The sequence below is a fragment of the Anas acuta genome, chromosome 5 (genome assembly GCF_963932015.1).
Source record: "Anas acuta chromosome 5, bAnaAcu1.1, whole genome shotgun sequence".
NCBI classification, from domain to species: Eukaryota; Metazoa; Chordata; class Aves; order Anseriformes; family Anatidae; genus Anas; species Anas acuta.
The window spans coordinates 45,425,549-45,438,869 of record NC_088983.1 but is presented as its reverse complement, the minus strand read 5'-3'; the positions used below and the strand labels follow the sequence as shown (position 1 = coordinate 45,438,869).

Sequence of the window (13,321 nt, the reverse complement as noted above, 5' to 3'; positions counted from 1 at the left end):
TTTCCACCCTCCTCCCCCAGCCCTAAAATGGAAATAAAGAAATTACAATGGCAAGAAGGAAAAATACTATGCAAATAGCTCTGAAAGCACTGACACATTTAAACTAATGCAGTTCATAGCATCATAACAATAAACGTGCTGTCAGGGCCATCACAGTTACTCTAGTGACATGACCACCTTGCAACAGTACCAGTGCAGGCTGTCAGAGCTGGTTATCTAAGTAGTCCTGAATTATTTTTTTTCCAATCACTGTAACTTTTCAGAGTCATGATGCTTCAAAAGAGCCCTTTTTTGCTTGCAGTTCTTAAGAGGCTCTTAGGCACATATCACCTTGCAAAGCAAGCAGTTCAGAAACAAACTTTCTAGAGATGACTGTTAGTGGGATCCGTTGCTTTAGGAAATGTTATTTGATGGAATGACTTGATGAAGTTTGTCCAACTTACTGCATGTTTTGTTTCTGAATATTATAATAAAAATAAAGAACCTCAAAGAATCCTTTTCAAAGAGTTCAAGTAGTACATGTTTCTTAAAGTTGCTGCAAACAGTAATTTACCAAATCCATTCTCCAGAAGTATATCAAGGCAACTGCGTCACTATAAAAATAGAACCACATAAAAATAAATATTTCTCATTTAACTTGGAATCTCAGAGCAGTGTATTCCTGTTGACCATCAACTCTGTGCTCTGATACAATGTACAGACAACACTGCTGAGGTTTAAAAAGGCTTTGTAACAGCTCAGAAAAGCCCCTCAAGCCCCCTTTTGGGATTAGTGGCTTTAGTTAATATTGGTTAACACTTATTTGGAACAGGCATGTTATTCTTCCATTAAGCTTTATCCTGCTCATTCTTCCAATCTCCATTTAAATTCTGTTTTCCTCTCTCTGCTGGCATCTGTACCCATAGCTACCTCATAAACAAGATGCGTTGCCAGCTGGAACGTGAGAGCAGCACTGAAAGCAGCACTGCTAACCTCTGCTCCTTTCCACCCCCTGAGAGCTGGAGATGTATCAAACTCAGTGTTTGGAGCCTGGGAAGTGGGAATCCTGAACTGCTCAGGAACGCAAAGACCCAGACTTCAGGCTATTAATCGCTTGGTCTGACTCACTGAACTATAGCTGTGCATACATCTATTATTATTATTATTACTCCAGCAAGGACATGCTCCTACTTCAGCTGAGGATTTATCTTGTGCTGTGAAAAAAAGGTGTGCTGAAAACAGTGCAACTGATTGTAGAGTTTTTTTCAGTACTGATAAGGCAACCAAAATCCTGTTCAGAATGGCTAGCCCAATGGTTTACTTTCAAAGCAGAGACATGGAGGAGAAAAGCTTTGGGCACCTAAAGATGCATACAGGTTTTGCCTATGTTCAGCACCGCCCTGATTTTCCATACCCCAGGTTTGTGTTCTTAGGAGGAGATAGTGCATACTTAGTGATAACAAAAGAAAATACGGAATATGGCAAGTTTTTCTTTGTCACGGGTGGAGCAGGCACCACAAAGAAAATCGATGAATGACAGCATACCGCAGAGACTGTGCGGGTGGTGGGCGAGAATGCTTGACATGGTAATGGGGCATCGCGCTGCCCTCCCCAGCCATGGCACAGCCCCTGCACTGCGCACACAGCAGCCACCACCAGCACACAGCCAGGGGCCCCTCCATGCAGCACCTCCTGCCCCAGCATCATCCCCCTGCATTTCTGTCCTTCAGAGCTTACACAGGAGTAATTGCTGATGACTGGTCACTTCTGAGGTTCAACCAGTGTGTGGATGGTTGTGATCAAAACTGTATTTAATCTTTTTTTTTTTTTTTTTCTGGTGTGAGGTGAAGGCTTTTTGCCTTGTCCTTCCTACATTGGTAACGTTTCAGTTTGTAAGGCAGGAAGCCTAGCCATGTGTCACCAACAACTTACACGTTGCCAGTCTGGGGAAAGAAAGAACATATTTAAAAGAATCAGCAGCCTAGATAGGTAGGGTTTAATGTGACTGAATAGTTTCACTGTGACATTGTAGAGTACAAAAATGAAAATATAAAGTGCATTTTAAATGATTAATGTACAAAAGCTGACCTCTTCCAGTGTGCATTAATCAAGAAAAAATGCACACTGTCTATAGTGGTTAATGTTGCAGGTCCATTATTTAGCTTTGATAATGTGCATAAAAATGCTCAATATGAAAATGAGTTGGGGTAGCTGAGAATTTAGGATGGTGGCAAGTTTGTTGTAGTATTTGGATTAGCATTCTTAGCCTACATCTTGACAGCTTCTTTTCTTCAGCTTGCAAAAGTTAATAAAATCTAGCTGTATCCTGTTTGATTTTTATTTTTTTTTTCTTTTTTAAATTTTATTTAAACAAAACAATTAAAAAATACCTGCTCAAACAAATACTACCAGCATTCATTAGTCAGGATGGTTATATGTGAAAGAAATGATGCCAGATAGTAACAAATCCAAGAGAAGTTTATTATGAAAATGGCACCTGCGGGATGAAAAAAAATTAAGTTACATAAAGACAACCATGTATGACATGTATGAGAATCTACAAAAGTATAAAAAGAACCCTGTTGTAAATGAAGTATGTACATTTCTGATTTGCAGCATTATCAATGATCAATGAAAAAAATGTTTCAAATAAGCCAGGCACTCGAGAAGTTAGATTCGGTTAGCTTAACACAAAATAAATGTACCATAGCTGTCACTTTTTAACATTTTAATTTTTTTTTTTTTTTATATCGTAGAGTTGGTAACACTGCTAAGATTTATACGAACAGAATCCCTTTCCCCATTATTCAGCTACTTGGCACCAGTCTCCTCATAAAAGATTTCATATATTTGTACAAGAAATAGTTAAAAACACAGACACAGTCTTCACAGGTAATGAAGTTTTTTTTTCATTTTGTAATTTTAAACACTATGGATTTAGACAGCAGCTGTGATTATCTGTTAGTTTAAATCACCAGAAATCATTTTGACACAACACAGAAACATTTATAAAAAAAAAACAAAACAAAACAAAACAACAACAGCTGTCTAGCTGTTCTTTGTAGCTGATAGGTGCACTCCTTTGATTGTTCAATAGCTAGAGTAGAGCTTCCAAAATTAAACTTTGAATTTCCCAATCAACTTTCTCACCTCTTTTAGTCCTATAAATCCTTCGAATGTAACCTTTAAAATCTCATTAATTAAATTTGTGGCATCCAATTCCCTTTTGCTATTATTCCACTGGCTTGGATCTACTTCTCAAATTCAAAGCTACTGGAGGAATTGACTCAACACAGTGAGTGATCAAAAATTCAAAGGACAGCTGAGTTAATATATTAGCATTGCGCACATAAGCAAATATATATGACAATTCTAAGCTCAGTTTCCTTTTTAAATGACGTTGGTTGACCTTTGAAAGCATTTCCTATCTCACTGGTGATTGCTCTGTGTATTGCTCCCTCAGCCTACCTGGGAGAAAACCAAAGAAATGCACCCTCTGCTTATGGTTAGAGCACAAGGGACTCTGGGAATGTTAACAACTGAGGCTATATGGCATCAATTTGTTTAATATATCTGAGCATTACTCCGTAGTGCATTGTGTGGTACACTGGAAGAGTAAGTCACACCCAGAATTCCTCTGTGGGAAAAAATGGCTCCATTAACCTTGAGCTAGTTAAGAGTCTTTTATCTCTGAGAGGTGAAGAAGAGAGAGAGAGGAAGAGAAAGAGACGGGAAGTGTGGACAGGGAGAGAGAAGAGGGGAGAGAGAGGTTGGAGAATACACAACAGCAAAGCAACAGCAGAAATTAAAAGGTATACAGACAGTGGAAGCAGCATAAGGTGACATTACAGAGGAAGGCCACCACACAAAAACCACTAACCCCCAAGAATCACTGGTTCACTAGGACTGCAGGAATGGGACTTTACCACTCCGGACTAGAGATAAAGCACAGAGAAGACAAAGGACAAAACAACTACATTAGCTTAGTATATACTGCATATAGTAACACACATTGAAACTGCAATGGGACTGACAGCCAAGGACACTTACACATTGTACACATTACAGTTCTCACATCTGTTATTAGATGCCTTAACAAACAGCTGCCAAAGATGGAGTGGAAGAAGAATTTATATTTGACAGTCATTTGGAGTGTTTGACACTACACTGTGATTTCTGGCAACAAAGACAAAATAGGAGATTTCTTTTCTTTTACTTAATGTGCAGTTTTCAGTTGTAGTTATCTATTTCAAGCTTATTAACCCATTCTTTAGTTTTAAAACATATTGGTTTCAACACTAGAAATAAGGAAAAAACAACAAAAAATACCCAAATCAAAGAACAAAAAGAAATTTACAACCTTCCCTCTATAATATTAAATGAAAAACAAAACAAAACATGTTAAATAGTTCTTCATTTTTTTTTTTTAATCCGAAGTGTTATTTGACGTTGCAAAATTAGCCTCAGTTACACTGAGAAAAAAAATAAAGCAAAACAATATGCACCTAAGAAACTGCTCCTTGCGTCAATTAAATTGAGTTTTTTGTTTTTAAGCACTTTTTGAAAAAGGCTTCCTGACCCATTTAAATTTGATATGAGGCTATGCTTGTTAGTTTGGAGGTAAAAAATTTTAAGTCCTGCAGCAAATGTTAATGAGGGCTTTTGTCTTAACTAACCAAGGAGACTGCAGCACCCGACTATAGACCAGTACGGAACACATTCTTTTCAAAAAACCCAGCCCACAAGCTGCATATTGTATGAAGACATTACAGATTAATAAATGATAGCACCATGGTTTTAGAAATTAAGTTAAAGTTTCAGTAATTAACATTTAGTCCAACTTTTCAACATTCTAGTCACAGGCCAGAAATTAACTTTTTAAGAACCCAAATTATTTTATGTGCAAGTAAGAAAATCTTAACCATAAAAAGAGAATTAAACTCTGCATAAAATTCTAAAATACTATCCCCTATTTTAAAGGAATTAGGAACAAAAACCCCTTTTCATTTGACTTAGTCAAACAGGGCACATTGTTTATGCTTGTCTCTTTTAATCTTGATCATATCAAGATCATTTTGAAGTAAAACCAATGGTTGTCACTTTAAAATCTCTTTACCACAACACTGAGTATTCTATGGCAGAGGCATACACATATTAAAGGCATCTTAATAAAGATGCAAAGGAAAAAACACACATCTTAGAAGAAGACAAAATGGCAGGCAACTGGTACTTCGACTCTCTGAAGGCAAAAATAAAAAAATATCTTTACATTAAAGAATAAGTCAAGTTAAAGAGAAAGGGAATGAAATGCGGACCATCATATTGAGAGAATAAGCTGACCTGCTCAAATTCAAAGTGCTAGAATTAAAGGTCTAAATTAAAACACAGTCTATGCCTCAGAGTATAACACTGAACACAGTATGTGGTCATATTTCAATCCTCTTTCCGTTCCAGAGTCTGTGTAGTATGAATGCCATTGCTGTACACAGGAAATGGAAGAGTGGAAAAAAGTCCTTCGGCAGTCGTGAACACATTCCCTGCAGGCATTTGGGTCAGACTGGCCCCGCTCACAGCACTTCCAAATGGTCCCGACATATTGAGTCGGTGAACGTGGTGGTAGAGCATTTCCATCGGTGTTTTAGGATCCAGCCCAAAGCTGGGGCTGTTAACATCAACAAAGTTAACAGCATGGGTGTTGGGGAGGAGGTTGCCCTGCATGGCTAAAGTAACTTCAGCTGGAGCATACCGGATAGTGCCAGTGGTGTAGACCCTCTGAGCAGCAGTGCTGGTCGCGGCAAGGGTTCCTGTTACCCTGTGAACCAAAGGAAGCACCACATTGCCTGCTTGTAACCTCTGAAGGGCTTCCAGATCCCCAGTGTACAACAAAGAGTTGGAAGTTGTGGGACCTCCTGGATGTTTGTCCCGTGGAGATGCTGAAAGCGGGGGTGACAAAGGGTCAGAGGACACAGGAGCCAAGGCTGAGTTGGATGAGGTGCTGAACTGAGTTTTACGGCTGGCAGTATTTTCAGTCCCTGGTGGGGTGAGAACAGAGTCTGGAATGGAGACATGTAAACTACTGCTGGCTTGAGGGGAAGGGAAGTGCTCGGAGCTGGGGGGCTTGGTCATACTGTAGGGTGATTCATTCCTTGAGATTTCCCTGTTGGGTGGGTAATTCCAAATACTGCTATCATTATCAAAATTGATAGGTTCTGAGATTTCTGTTTTAATTTTGAGCACTGAGGCACTGTTTGGCGACGAGAGCAGCTGGGGCTGGTCCACCAAAGCTGAGTCAAGTCCATTTGGGCTTGAGGTGCTTGACAGCCTTCTCCGGGTCATGCTGCCTCCCTTTTGCTTTTTTCTCCTCTTCTTCCTTTTTTGATGTTTGCTGGAAGACTGGGCATTTACTTCTCCTGCACTGTCTGAGTCCTTGGCACTGTCCGAGGTCAGTGATTCACAGTTCTGCAACCGCAGGTCTGACTCACTCTCAACATAACGCTCCACCTTGATCTGCATAGAGCCAAGAGTGCCAAAACTGTCCTCAGGGGCCTTTTGATTCTCAAAGTCAGAGTTTTCAAAGCTGTCATCACTGTCCCTGCTGTCCTGGTTGCTGGAGCTGTTCCCATCATCGTTGCAGTTCATTTCATTATCCGACTGATTTCCTGACTTTTTCCTGTCGGATTCAGGGTCTTCACTGTTTTCTGACTGGTTTCCTTTCTCATCTGACTTTGAGTTCTCATTGTCCTCTGAAGCAAAAGGAAAGTGAAACAAACCGTTAGCAACAAGAATGTAATATTACAGCTCAAGTCCAGGTTTCGACCTACCAATGAGATCTGATTGCTGTAAACATTTCTGCAACAGGTGTTCTCTTCTGTAGATCCACATTTATGTATTACATTGTGTTGGGAGAGTTTTGATCACCAGGAATCTCTCTGACTCAGGACCGTCAAACACGCTAAACGCTGATGCTACATGGCCTGAAATTTCTTTGAATATGATCTCAGGCACCTTGACAGAGGGAGCCTTTCCATCTGCTGTCTCGGCAGGAACCATTTTGACCACTGTGAGCACAACAGCCCTGGAGCTGCCTCATCCAAAGAGAAGTCAGTGAACAATCCCATTATGACCATTATGCTCTGATGATTGTTCTTTCACATCTGTGTTCTCCTAAAGTGGGAAGGCAACAAGATGTAGCACTATTAACTAATGAGGATTCTTAGTCCTCTCATCTCATTTTCCTTCACCTTTGCCACTTCCGAAGCGGCAGAGTGTCTCTGACTACAGTGGAATTACTGCCGATCTCCTCCAGTGTGAGAGGAGAAGCAGGTCATATGTGTATAAATCTTAATGAATAAACCAGTTAAAACAATTTTGTTACGTTGCTAGACTGTCTTTTCATTTTCTCTTGAAGGGCAAGAAAAAAAAAAAAAAAGAAAAAAAGATTCAGGCACTGAATTAAGTTTTTGATTGATCCAAATCATCTAAGGGCCATTGAAAACTGCCCAGCTACAGCACTGAGAAACTGTCACTCTTCTTGCCTGAATTCTTTTAGTTGTTTTAGATTTCTCCTTAATTCAAATACGGATGAGATAAACACTCTAGTCCACTGGACTCAGACAGCCAAAGCAGCTCTGAGAATGAATACTCTCCATTATCATACTGTGTTTGAAAGGGTCATGAAAGGCTTCAGGAGACCCTGTCTTTTACAGAACAGCCAGAAATCTTTTGTTGGGTAGTAAAAGATTTTTTTTTCACTCATCAGGGCCAAGTACTACCCTTTTCAGTATACTTGTTTTAGGGGGAGAAGGGAAGGGCCAGTTTTCCTTTAAAGATTGGTTACCCCTTGGAACCACGTCAATACAAAACAGTTTGCCAGAAATGGTGGAGCAGGTAGGCTTGACAGGGAAGCTGCCTGAGGATTCAGAGCAATGGATTTTATATTTATTTCATTTAAGTTACTTAAAGAGACTTTTGCTTGAGTCCTTAGCAACAGAAAGACCTAAGACCTTTCATATTGAAAAACAAAACACATAGAAGCAAATTTACCGCCACAAAACCCTAAATTGGAGCCAGCTTTTTGTTCTATTTAGGGCCGAGTTTCTCTTACAATTTCTATTTATTTATTTATTGTTTTTTGGAATATACTGATTTTTAAAACTATGGTTTCTGATTGGTTAAGTGTGGGCTTAGGGTGAATTAGTCTAAAACTGCAAACAATTTGCTTGGGATTTTATCAGAGCTTGATCTGAACTTGTTGGTTGCATCCAAGATGCTGCTCTGATTTCAGGTCCCTTGCTATTTCTGTTTATTTTTTGTTTTTATTTTTTTGTAAGGAGAAACCCTCTGCTCCTGCTGCCTACCAAACTTCCAGACATCTTCTGAGCTGTATACCTTTGAAGCTGTGCACCTTTGAAGAATGCTCTCTTGTACTGTCAGCCTTAGGAGTCATGACTGTATGTGCACTTCTCACCTGGAGAAACTTACAGTGCACATGGGAAATGCAAACTTGTCACCATATCTATGTTATGTGGCTATGTAGGAACAAGGCAGTATAAAGAAGCACTCAGAATGGGTGAAGAGATTCTCAGTCGTGGTAGGTGTCAAGCCTGTATAGGTGCCTAAGGTTGACTTAAAACATCAAACCAAGCTGTCAAAGGAGAACAAATAAATGCAAAAGATGAAAAGGGGACAGTCATATCATATTATGTAACATTATGACGCGTTCCTCTTGCTTTTGCTTGATTTAAGTCAATGCGATCCATTTTCTCCAATATTTTTTGAGTGTTGTCATAGACATGAGAGATGAATCAGATATATAACGCATGCTATGTCAAAGTGAGGAAACATCCTCAGTTCTTGGGCCACAGGCAACCATACTCTTTAAAAAACAGCTTTAAAAGCCAGTTTGTGCCTAGGTAATCATTTTTAAAACTAATGGAGAATGTGTGAACCATCTGTGCACTGGACCACCTGTATGACTAATTTATACATTGAGCCTGACAATTACATTTAGCTTTTAAAAAACAGCTGAAGTCCCACACTTAAAGAGCTCAGAAACAAGTACTTGAACCCATACCTTCTAATAAAATCTAATTCTTTTCACCCAAGAAAACCCACAAATTTTGCAATCTTCACTGCCCCCTAGTGAGGCTAATAAAAAAAAAAAAAAGCATTTATACAGCAAAAAGTGTCATAAAGACTGACAGTAGGGATTTATATTCAGAAAGTATGACTACTTTTGAAAGATAAGAACTTGAATTATATTCAACTGTTACAATTCTGGGCCCTTGCGTAAGGCACAACACCTGTTCAAGAAGCTTAGCTGGGGAACCAATTATTTAGTTCAGTGCAATGTAAGCAAGAATGTATCCACTGTATGAATAGAAAAAATGCAGAAATGGAGATACTGTGGAAATGCTGAAGCTATTAAAAGATTATGTTAGTTTTCTTCAATTTAATTTTACTGGATTTTGTTGTTGAAATTAAACAATCCTTGAGAAGTATAAGCGATTGCAAAGGCAACCATGTGGCTTTCTTGATATGGATCTTTTGTGGGTGTAAAGATGCACCATGTGTGTTACCTGAGTTGTCCTTTGAGTCCGATTCAGAGTCAGAGGTCTCTGAGGATTCTGAGGTTTTCTCTGGCAGATGAGGAAGTTGTGCAATATCCATAGGAGTGTCCTTGTATTCTGGGTTACTGAAGAAGAGACAGCAAATATATACAAATTGAATGATTTGCAGTTTCATGTTTTTATCCTCTTGTCATACCAAAGTTCAGGAACAACAAACATAAATAGGAAGAATAGCAGAGCAAGCAAACAAACAAACAAACAAAAAACCACACACACAAAAAACCACCACACACATTTTTGTTTCCTCAGAGCTTTACAGCAATTATTTTATGATGGTTTATTTTAATAGTCTTGTCAAATATTTATATTGACCAGGTTTAAAAACTGTTTCATTCTAGTGAAGTTTTAGATCTAACAAAGTATTCTTACTCAAAAAGGACTGTGGTGGTTTTACCATGCTGGGCAGCTAAACACCACAGTGGGACACCATGGCTTGTGTGATATCTAGTAGAACTACACTCTGTCATCATCCAAGAAGAGAATATCTCGATTTCAATCCCATTACTGTGCCTGGAAGGACAGGGAGTGTGTTTTAACTTTTTCAATCTGTTTCTCTTCCACCACCAATGCCTATTAGAGTTATCTCTGTAACAATGTTCTTTATCAACCTTGCCAGAGCCCTTTCAATACCTGTTTTTCTAAATGTGCTGTCTCCCAACAGTTTAATCAAACAGACCATACATAAAGTTAGTAAGAAAGTGATCAGTTAGAGCTAAAGGAAATGACTACTGCTCTGAAGAGTTTGGCCAAGAAATACGTAAAAATGATATATATTTTTAAAACACTGCACACACGCATCCACATCACCAACAAACCAAAAGCAACCACTCTGACTGTATGACAGATGCACATGTGCATGTTAAGATGCATATGTTAGGGATAAAGAACTGTCAACACACCCATTATAATCATATCTTCATCTGCTCATGTGGTGCTCACCTGTGACTTGTTAGCAATGAACATGACTGCAATGTAAAAAAGCTACATTACCAGACAAACTGAAAAAAATCCTAAGCTTTTTCTTGGTTTTCACATTCTAAAATGTTCCTTTCACAAACCAGTGCAAAGATAGGGGAACACAGACAGCTATACATAAGTGGCATAGGAATGTTGAAAATAAACAAAGTCTTTAACCATTTTTGAATAGGTGAGCATTTCTAAGCAGCTCAAATTCCAGCCCTGTGATAGAGCAGAAAATCTGCAGTCCTGTGTAGAACAATGTGAGGCAGCACTAGCGGTGACTGACACACTATCACAATGACATTGTGCCCATATTCAGCCTATTACAGTGTACTGTGAAAATTCAGGGTTCACACAGTTCACATTGAAATGCCATTCTTACGATTACCATCTTTATGGTTTTGTCCTGACAAAGTGACTTTATTCTGTTGCATCCCAGGGCGGTCCCCAAATTTGCCCCCTCCAAGCAAAAGATGTTTGAGGGCTTTCACACTGTGAATAACAAGTTGCTAGAACAAGAACAGCATTAATCCTCCTTGTCACTATAATTAGTCTATCCTTTTACAGACAGCTGAATCATACTTTCTAATGCATGGAAATGTATACAGACCAGTACTCCTGCTAAGAGTAGACCTAATTATGCCTTGATCTGTCATTAAAATATGGTTTGGACATTTGGATCTTTCATGGGTTCCAGGACTGGGAGAAATCTAAATTAAAAACACAAATTCACTGAAGACGTTAATCTTTCTCTAACAGGCCAGCAGAAAAATCAAGTTCTGGGAGCAGCCTTGAGTAAGACCACACTGCTTGTCTCTCTCTCTCTCTGTTAGATTTACTCTGTTGGTAGAGAAAATAGATAAAATAATGTTTGTGGACTAGGCTCCCTCAGTGTCTGAAAAGCAGCAATGGGGACAGAGGCAACTGTTTATAATTTTTTATGGCCCACTTTTCCAGTTAGAAAATGAGCATATTTCTGGGCAGTTTGAAGCCCTGCTAGGACTGGGACACTGAAGCACTTCCAGTGTAGAGCTGGCAGGTTTAAGCTGAACTCTTGAAATGCTGCATTCAACCCCTCTTCTGTAGGCTAAGCTAATGCTTCACTCTGTTGAGTGCACACCTTGTTTTAAAGAAGAGGGAAGAAAAAAATAAGCAGGATAAGGATATATTCGGAAATGCCCAAGCTCAAACATAGCAGGACAGAACCATCCAAGCCCCAGTTTACATTCTATCACTGTGTAAGGTTTCCCACAGTATCCCTCAATGCTCTCCTGCAAAGGGTTGCTTCCTTCTCTTCCCTGAGAGGGGAATCAGAAGTATTTCAACATGCAAGTTTAGGCAGGCATGGTCTCTTCAGGGCTTGCTGGACTTGGCATAATAAGTCACAATCTAACCCCTAGACATCACTTTGAACTCTCATGGCATCAAAGGGAATGTAACAAACCATGACAAGCAACTTAAAAGGAGAACAGGCCAGAAAATGACAATTGCATTTCACGACAATCTCAAGGTTTCAAATTTTATTTGTTTGTTTGTTCTGCTCTGGAATGAAACAGAAAATCCCCCAATCTTATTGAACACTTTCACATAACAGAATGTGCTGAAAGGTATTTTCAGATGAGAAAGGTCAGGTTTATAATTCACTGTCTCACTGACTGTTGGTCTTTCCTTGAGCTCAGTAACCAGCCCTTTAAAAACACTTGTGCTTAGTAAAAAATAATTTTTCAAGGAAGAGTCTCTCATTATTTCCATTTTAAATAGTCTTAAGAGCTATTTTTGTTTGTGAATCCCAGTTTACTTTTTCAAGGTGAATGCCATTTGATGGTTACAGGAACAAATTATTTCAAGGCTTTTCTTCTAAGAAAATTCCTCTCTCTGGACTGAGAGGTGAACACCTGTCAGAGACAGGTTTTTGAAGGAAGTTTGCTTCTATGCATTTTCAATAACCAAATAAACCAGTGCCCAACACTTCATAACAGATTTTGTAACACAGCCACTGCAAGTTGGCGTGAATCTTTTTTACATTTCAGCAGAGGTTGGGTAGCAAAAGGCATGCAATAAAATGAAAGAAGGTTTATTTGAAGAAAAAAGCAGTGTAATAATTCAAAAATATTTCAGTGTACTGAGACATGACCGATATCTTAATGCATTCAACCAAATGGCATTCATTTTGAGGTGGACCATATGAAAAAGTTGTTCTCATTAACTCTCTCCAGCAGGCAATTGTTTTTCTCCCCCAAAGTCTCACCAGCATAGTCAAGCAACAGAGAGGGCAGTTCAAGTGAGAGAAAGGACTCAAAAACATACCTGAGAAGGTAGTTGACCCAGATGATATTCTTCTCACTTGCGTTCTTGGCATTGACAGCTATAGTTGCACTAGACTGTATCCAGATATAACCTCCATTCTTCTGCATCCAGCGGTAATACTTTGTTACACACTGACCCTTATTCAGCACTGATGGAAAATACAAACAAAACAGAAACAAGATATATTGCATGTTAGAGCTGTAGTAAAATGATCTTCACTGTTCAACATGCCACATGTATGAGCAAAAGATGCTCAACTTCTTTTAGGTTTAATGCAGCATGCCAATGAGATGACACACAGGATCTGAAGCTTAGTATAACTTGTTGTATGTTTTACAAGCTTTTAAAGTATAATTTTAATCTGTTTTTGGAAACTCTAGTGGAAGAAGAAAAGTAAAAAGAACTACAAATCTCTTTGGTTCACAGAATACTTATTGCTGTGTGGA

The 13,321-nt window shown here is 39.0% G+C and overlaps 1 protein-coding gene across 10 annotated transcripts in view; it reads right to left on the bottom strand.

Moving 5' to 3' along the window:
* Positions 1–2,438: 2,438 nt before the first annotated feature.
* The window catches only part of NPAS3 (neuronal PAS domain protein 3), a 613,991-nt gene continuing 603,108 nt past the window's right edge, over positions 2,439–13,321 (bottom strand). For all 10 annotated transcript variants that reach the window (XM_068684450.1, XM_068684455.1, XM_068684454.1 and 7 more), the window contains 3 exons: positions 12,876–13,023; positions 9,558–9,673; positions 2,439–6,722 (listed from right to left, as the gene is read on the bottom strand). In XM_068684450.1, the coding sequence (XP_068540551.1) occupies positions 5,413–6,722; positions 9,558–9,673; positions 12,876–13,023 (1,574 nt within the window). In that variant the 3' untranslated portion in view covers positions 2,439–5,412. The remainder of the gene's footprint in view (positions 6,723–9,557; positions 9,674–12,875; positions 13,024–13,321) is intronic.